The 8,672-nt window shown below is 32.3% G+C and overlaps 1 protein-coding gene across 1 annotated transcript; it reads right to left on the bottom strand.

Moving 5' to 3' along the window:
* Positions 1 to 6,595: 6,595 nt before the first annotated feature.
* On the bottom strand, positions 6,596 to 7,485 carry LOC7472480 (uncharacterized). Its single transcript, XM_002323048.4, has 2 exons — positions 7,249 to 7,485; positions 6,596 to 7,165 (listed from the first exon to the last, which is right to left on the bottom strand). Exons 1-2 carry the CDS (start codon positions 7,468 to 7,470, stop codon positions 6,656 to 6,658), a joined length of 732 nt encoding a protein of 243 aa, XP_002323084.3. The 5' UTR covers positions 7,471 to 7,485; the 3' UTR covers positions 6,596 to 6,655.
* Between the last annotated feature and the right edge of the window lie 1,187 nt (positions 7,486 to 8,672).

Here is an 8,672-nt window from a genome sequence, read left to right as displayed (position 1 = left end):
TCTTCATAATTTATATAATTTTTTTTTAATTAGGAACAGAACAGATAGATTCAAGCGGGACTCCGTATAGCAGGGGCAATGTCCCCAAGGGTTAAATAGTCCTTTTCTTAAAAAGGAACTCAATTTAATCCTTGCAATTACAGCATTTCTAATTTTCTACCTTCTTGAATTCGAAGGCTTTTTTCTTTTTACATATTTCGTTCTCTTGGACGGAAAATTTCCTTCATTTATTTTAAGAATGTGCTACATGTGGCTCCTTTTCTTCAAATACTTTTAATATAATCCCTAAAAAGAAAAATTTATTCATTTGCATCCTTGAAGAAAAAAAATTCATGTCACTGCAAATAAAAAAATTTCATGACCCTTCTAAGACCGCCAACCCTAGATCCTTCACTGAATTAGAAATATGTTACGAGCTACTAATAGCATTCTAAATTTATGATAATGTAGATGTAGAACCACTTATAATTTTCCAGGCTATCGTTGGTTCAAACATTTTGATTTTGATTTTACATTGTTAGAACCAAATAAATTTAATTTTAATTAATAGATTTTTAGTTGGGCTATTTATAACCGGCTTCAATTTAATACCCAAATCAACCCGGTTTAACCCGTCAAACCCTTGACTTGAAGTTAAGACTTGGTTAATTTTATATAAAACAAACCGAAATAAATCATGAAACTTAATTTACAATCAATTTAATGATGAAGGATGATATAAAAAAATTCAATTACAAAAAAAACTCGAGTGAACTGGGTTAACTCGCAAAACTCGTAACTTGGGTTATGAGACTAATTAAAATAGCATCATAGAAAACAAACCGAAATAAATTATGAAGCTTAATCCCAGTTAATCTAATATTAAATAATAAAATTAAAAAAACAAAAAATTAAATTAAAATTAAGAAACAAAACAAAATATTATTTCAATTAACAGCAAGTACGTGAATGATACTGTATTCTTGTTGATAGCAAGTTGCAACAATAGTATTCAGATTGTCGGCAAAAAACTTTCTATACAACATCGGAAAATAAGTGTGCAGTTTATTTTGATGTCTTGTGATGTAAGGTTTAATGACTCTTTTCTTCTTCTTACATGTTAAATGTTTTGTCATACACACCGGTTCATGCATGCTTTGTGGAACTTACATTTATTTATTATTAGATCTAATTAATGTAGTTTGTTGCCTAACCCATGCTTATATATATCTAACCCTATTTAGAAATTAAATCTGATCCATAAGCTGACTTGAGACAATATCATAGGTATTGGTCAAGCGGGTTAATCTAGTTTTTTATATTTTTTTTAAAAAAATCAAAAAAAATATTATTTTAAAGAAAAAAAAGAAGATAATCAACAGTTTTTTGACATGGTTAATGGTTAATACAGGGTTTTTAACATGGTCAACTCTCTTTATTTATTATGAAACCCAGCCTGTATTAGGTTCAAGATTGACCAGTCGAACTTTAATAACAAAAAAATATTACCACTTTCCAGTAATGTAATTAAAATATATTATGAAAAATCAAACTTTGATTTGAAATTAAGATATATATTGAAAACTAGCATAAGTAGACATTCCCTCTTGGGTTTGTAATTTAATTATCATTTGTCTTTTTGTTTTTTTCAAGAGGTCTCAGTCAAAAGTTGAAACTACTCCTTTGGAAATTAAAAGAGAGAGAGAGAGAGAGAGAAAGAAAGTAGATGTTATCTTCCGATAACTCAGACATATCCATTAAGTTAAAATAACACCAAACCATTCAATTATTCTTTCTTATTCAAATCAAGAATTATTTGATTGCATGGCAAGGCAACGATGATTGATTACTTGGAATTTAATTAACCCCAATATATAAAAAATGGAGATATTTTAATAATCCAAAGACTAACAGTAGTGGGACAATTTGAATATATATATATATATATATATATATATATATATATATATATATATATATATATATTAAACTTAAAGATCATCATCACGTACTATACTCAACAGAATTCAAACACAATGACAAGTTGTGTTGATTTACGTTCACATGATAATTAGAGATTGTCAAGAGAATTTATAACAAAAGGACAAGTTGATGATAAAATAGAATTAATTAAGGTAGTTGACATTAGTTAGTTAATTAGACTAAGTGTACACATTTAAGAAAAAAAGAGACAAGTAGTGACAATTATTAGAGAAAGTGACAATTATTTTCAAAAGAATTATTGTAGCCAATATTGACCTCATTTTTTCTTGATGAAATCTACAAGTGAGCATGACGTCTATGAAATCTACAAAGTGCGTTTTCTAGAAGATGGGGTTTTTTCGAATCACAAAAAAAAAAATATACGTTGATATTGAAGTTTTGGACGGTTGGATATATATATATTCTTACTTGAAGGGACATTTTGTATTGAGTTAAAATGAATATCTTTGTCCATTTATATTGAAATCTACAGCACATAATTTTAATAGAAATAATTGATAAAATAATGAGAAAAAAAAAACCTAAATAGTACTATAACCCATTAATCTTCTCGATAGAGATATAATATAACTGAGATCGATAGTATTATAAGGACATGTAGATAGGGTTTTCAAATATGTATGATTAATAACCTTTTGCTACAATTTTAAAAATCTCAAATATTATCTCTCTCTCTCTCTCTCTCTCTCTCACACACACACACACACACACACACACACACACACATATATATATATATATATATATATATATATATATTAAAGTGTGTTATGTATAAATCATAAATTAACACCGCATGAAGAAAGGAGAAAAGTGCAGTACCGAACACAGGAACAAATTGACGTGTGTTACAGTAAACACCACATGGAAGCAATAAAGTAGTTTCATGGATAGTGCCTCAAGAGAGGAAGAAACGACAATGAAGAAATGTAAAAGCTTCCCCTATCGCCATCAGCTTAATTTCCCGTTAACTTTAAGGACTGCTTGAGATTTTTTTCCAGCAGGTGAGTGTGAACGAAGATAAGGATTCACATTTTCCAAATAGAATCGTCCAATCTTTCTTCTTCCAACTGCGTTCAACCCTCGTGGAAATGAGACGAACTGCCTCCCACTTCTCATGTCCACACATGCATCTCTGGTCTCATTAAAGAGGTTGTCGCCCAGTAATGGAAGAGACTTGTTTTTTTTTTTTTGCATCAGGGTTTAAGCTTTATTGTGCACGCCTATCACTCCCGCGATGCCTTACATGCTCACTGGGCTTGCAGAATATTCAGTAGACCTGAGGATTAATTATAGTGCGCGTAAGCTGGCCCGGACATCCCAGGTTAAAAAAAAAACAAGAACTGAAAGACCTAGCCACTGCAAGTTGGTGCTAGCTGGCTGCTCAGCCATCAAATTTGTTTGCTTTACAGAGCAGAGCTTTCTTGAAAAGGTTGCAAGACAAGCGTAATTAAGGATACGCTAACCTGTCCCTTTTATGGCTTTTCAATCCTACATGCTCTCACATATTAATTTATAGAGAAAATTGGTTAATGAACGAGGAGAGAATATTCTTATAAGATGAAAAAAGGTTGTGTTCTTTTTTTGTTTTTTTGGGTAAATTGTGCTATTAGCATATAAAATACAAATAAATTGTGAAATAGCGTAAGATAAAAAAGTTTTGGTAAAATAACACAGTTTAAAGATATCACGATTCAGAAACACAATATTTCAATAATGTCATGGTTTAGAACTGTGACATTTGACTAAACGTCGCGGTTGTAAATCGTGATATTCAATACCTTATCGCGCTTGTGAAGTGCGACATTTATAAATACTTTGATAGCACTTATTCAACTGCTCCTGACACGGAAAACTCTCATCGAAGCACTTTTTCTTCAACTACCCTACCAAAAAGGGCAAATAGTGTAGCAAGAACAATAAATTCAATTGAATTAACCTTATGTGAAGGGTCTCCTAAGCTATTTCAGCTATAGACTAATGGGTAATACTAGACAGGAGATAGAGTACAGGGATGTACATAAACATGCAACACTCGACAAACTTCATGATGTATCTCTTGACTTCTTATTTCTTATATAAGTAGGTTTCCAGACAATAAAATATAAAGTCATTTTAAAATCTCATTGATTTTGTGGTTGTGAACTGCAACATGAATTAAAATTTTACATGTCACGTTTTAAAACCGCGGCATCAATTAAATGTCGTGGTTCAGTACCTCCAACATCCAAATGTCGCGCTTTGGAAGCGCGACAAGTAGTTGTAAGCGCGGCATTTAGTTTATATCCCGTTTCTGAACGCGATAAGGTCAAACTATAATATTTCACCAAATCTTTTTTAAACGATGTCATTCTCTTAGATTTTTAATTTACTATGCTAATTTGATTTTAAAAATAACCTTTCTTTTTAGGGGTCTTCCTTCATGCATTTGAAAAGATAACATATAGATAACATATACAAGTCCCTTAATTATCATGGTGAACAAGAAAAGTTGTTATTATTATTATTATTACACACACACACATGAGTGATTGTCTAAATTATTTTTGTTAATTTATTGTGTTTCTTGGCATCAAAGATTTAGATCAATTATTCATAAAAAAAAACATGTATTTATTTGGATAGTTATGTACGTTGTCAAATTAGGGTTATTTTCACCGTCCAACTTGATAGGGTTTGAATTCTGTGTCATTTTGTATGCCTAGCTTAATTAAATTTGGATTTAAGAAGTCAAACACCATACATAAATGTCTCTGGATCAGGCTGTTCTTGATATAGCTAGAATCTTGAATTTCAATGATTAGATGAGAAAGAAAAGTATAATATTAATCGAGTTATTTTTTTTTTCATGTACACTTAATTTGAATTTAACACTTTAATTCTAACAATAAAACATAACACAAATCAAAATAAAAAAATTAACATATAAAAATCAAAGTTTTTATTCATTAGTGCGACAAATCGTAATACCAAACAGACACTAATATTGTTAGCACATTACAATTGAGACTTTAGGGCATCTTCTTTTTACAAGAAAGCTAGAAAACAGTATGAAAGCAAAATCATAATAGAAATATTGCTGTGTCTGATCAATCAAAAGATGGTGACATATTCCTGGGAGCCATGTCTATGATTAAAGGGGTTCAACTGCCTTTTCTTTTGGGTATTGCTCTCCCTCTTTTTATCTTATGTCTTTTGATATTTGAATCATTACCCTGTCCTTGAGGTTCTTTCGCATAATATCACCATGATTGCAAACAAGTAAGCAAATAAAAAGAAAAAACAGGTACATTATTGATATAAAAGATAATGCCTAGAAAATAATATAAATTATGTCTCGAGATTTTATCTAATAAATTAAATTATTAAATTGAAATGATTATTTGACGTGGTATTAGAGTCTTAGTGGCCAAATGATCATGAATTCGGATCTCACCACCTCTATTTTATTTAATAAAAAAATTAAGTACAAGGTAATGTAGATCTGTACAAGTTTTAAACTTAAAAAACTTTCACTTAAAAAAATATATTAAAAAATTATATAAATAATATCTTTACATCTCATTTAATAACTTAATCATGACTTAATCAAAACTCGAATTGATTTTTTAACACAAGCAAGCATCCATCGTCCATGGTGAGAAATTTGGAAGGAAGCAAGGGACTGAAGTGTGCTTCCAAGGACAAGCAAGGATTAGAGTCTGTTTGGCTCTGCGGTTCAACCTGTTTTTCACTAAATTTCAATTTTTTTTTTGTTAAAATTGAGTACGGTTTGTACTTTTTGGATCGTTTTGATGTGCTGATGTCAAAAATAATTTTTAAAAAATGAAAAAATATCATTGGCATATATTTCGGCACGAAAAGCTATTTGAAAAGCAACCACTACCACACTGCCAAACACCCTCTTCTAAACCCCAAGTACTGTTAGTCTTCGTTAGTGGATCCATTGTTTGTCCTTTTTTGGGCTTGGCTCATTTCTAGAGAAAACCCTAGTTTGTTCAAAAGAAAAAAAAAAGATAGAGTTACATTTGACACCCCCGTTTAATTAAATTTATTTTAAAAAGGAAAGCATATTTTTCAAATATTCATATTCCATACAAGGCTGCAAATCAACTGAGCCTACTTGAATTAGTTTTGATGTGTTGAAACCAAGATTTCTTTAATTTGATCCATTCTCAAGCTAGATTCGTATCTCTAATGACCATATCTATAATTAACGAGCCTATACAATAACTTGGCTTAATTAACGATCCAGTCTCTTTTATGCTTAAGTTAATGTGATTGTTGCATAACAGGTCATGTGGTTTCTGCACTGTTGATGGATATGATTTCGTGGATACCTTTCTTGCAAATAGATTATAGATGTGATTTCTAGCAGTCAAAGTGGCACTTATGTGGTGAAATGGTCCTGCAGATGAGTCAGTGTTGCAGAAATGGGTGTTTTGCCTGCAAGATTAACCTCAGTACAAAAATGATCACTCTAGCTAGTTATGGCCATCGAAAGGAAGCCCTTGCACATTTCTCTAATCATCAGGCTTTTGATTTGTGCTCTCGTATTCGTATTATTTCAGGTTTTCTCTGAAGTTTTGGTTCGTGTCAAGTTCCAAGAACATTTTGTTTCTTGAGATTGATGCTGTACTATTCCAAAGAATTTCAAAAGATGCCCACTGGCTCATGTATACATTTCACTACAGATACTCTTGCCAGGAAAATCAAGCCCGTGCAGGACCCAAACAAGTGCCACAGAGGACAAAGCTACTGGCACTGGGCCAAACATCCACGCCAATAAAGGAAAGGTGATGCATAGGACCCGATTGCCCATAAGAGCCAACATGAAACCTCGTTCAAATACTGTTTGTGTATATGTAGGTGATGGTGAGAACTCACGAGAGGCAGCATTTATCAAGAAATTAGCATCAATCAAGAATGCAAGTCCCATTGAGCTGCATAAGAAGCTTACCAAGAGAAATAGCGAGGCTGACCCAAATTTCAGAACATAGAGTTTCCCAGATTGTGAGCCAAAAAACGCACTGCCACTGAGGAGATGACTTGCTTTATAGTTGTTGTTGGTCAAAGCAGCCAGTGCCAGGTTTATGATAATGGCTGTTGCAGCAGTTAATATAGTTGTCATCTGAGCATTTCTCAGGCTTTGCACTGCTAGCATACCAGTCCTGTTATCACCCTGTTTTTCAACAAAACACAAACAACATCTCAGCAAATATTATGAAAGGCTGTTGGAATTTGGTAATTTGGATCGGTAATTACCTCTTTCAATTGTACAAACCATGTTTTTCTCTTCAATGCTGCAATTCCTTCAGTAATTTGAGATGGTTTGTTCTTGAAGCAATGCCATAGATAGGCATGGTAACCAACCATGAGGAAGAGACTCAGAGGGGCTAATATCGTGTCTAGATAATCAATGACACCCATCTTTCTGCCAAGGCATTCAGGAGGCCTGGTTTTAAAGCCAAAACTAGATGCCTGCATATCTGTGTTATGGCTAACATGGTAGTGGAATTTAGGTCATGATGTGTAATGCATGGTATACTTTTTATTCTTATGTTACTAGGGTGTCTATTGTGGAATATGTTTAGTGCGCACATTCCATTAGTCTACAAGTGAGGAGGAGACATGTTCTAACTTCTAAGTGGCACATGTACTAATCTTGTATGAATCATAAATGATATGTTTGTTTTTGCGGTGGAGTAACCACATATTTAAAAGTATTTGATTAATCAACGCATACCATGATTTTGCCTGAGTTTCACCGAAAAATTATAAAAAATAACTTTTTTTAAATATACTTCTTCAAACCATAACCACAAAACTATCATAACTTCAAACACAATCCCCTGGAACCTCAGAAAAATACACATACCCTTTGCTGTGAGAAGGTAGTGGAAGAGTTTTGTGGGTTGTAAAGCTTAGAATATGATGCTTATATAGCTGCTACACTGAAAAAGCAGGATGGTTGGGCTGACCAGAAAGTTGATCGACAATTATATCCCTATTATGGTAGGTGTTGAGGCAGGATAGTGCTTGATGACAGTATGTAACTTTATATTAGCAACAAGGGGATAGACAAGCATTATAGGGCTAGACGCATAGGGTGATTAAGTAGTGGAATTAGGTAGAGATTTCCATTCAGTAGTCTCCATGAAGAAGAAGAAGAAGAAGAAGAAGAAGAAGAGCATGACGTAGTAGAATATTATATTAGCAACATGAAACTTCAAAGAACAAGCAAAATTCAAAGACACAAACCGGTGTTAGGCAGGCTGACAGCAACTAAAAGAGAGTCACTTCTGCTATTGCTGGTGTACTTCCGCTGTGCATAGCATGCCTTGATTAAATTATATATGAGATGTTTTTTTATATATAGATATAAGACGTTAGGTTATCAAGATAAAATACTACCTTAACTTTACAAATTTTGGCAATGTTAGGCTGAAGTGACGAATTCGGGTACCAGGAGCGATAAAATAGTGGTTCGGGAATGCGGTTCAAACAGTAAGTTTTTGTTTAAATTTATTTTTTATATATATTTTTAAATTATTTTGATATGTTAATGTTAAAAATAAATTTAAAAAATATTTTTTTAATATATTTTTCTTTAATGTAAAAACATATTTTAAAATACAGCACCTACGTCAACATCAAACACTATCAAAATATTTTATAAAACCAGGTGC

This window comes from Populus trichocarpa, chromosome 16 (assembly GCF_000002775.5).
Source record: "Populus trichocarpa isolate Nisqually-1 chromosome 16, P.trichocarpa_v4.1, whole genome shotgun sequence".
NCBI classification, from domain to species: domain Eukaryota; kingdom Viridiplantae; phylum Streptophyta; class Magnoliopsida; order Malpighiales; family Salicaceae; genus Populus; species Populus trichocarpa.
This window is presented reverse-complemented; position numbering and strand designations above follow the sequence as displayed.

Coding starts and splice junctions, on each gene's coding strand:
- LOC7472480 (XM_002323048.4), bottom strand. CDS start 7,470: ATGCAGGCATCTAGTTTTGGCTTTAAAACCAGGCCTCCTGAATGCCTT. Junction 7,166..7,248: donor GGTTTGTACAATTGAAAGAG/GTAATTACCGAT, acceptor GTTGAAAAACAG/GGTGATAACAGGACTGGTAT.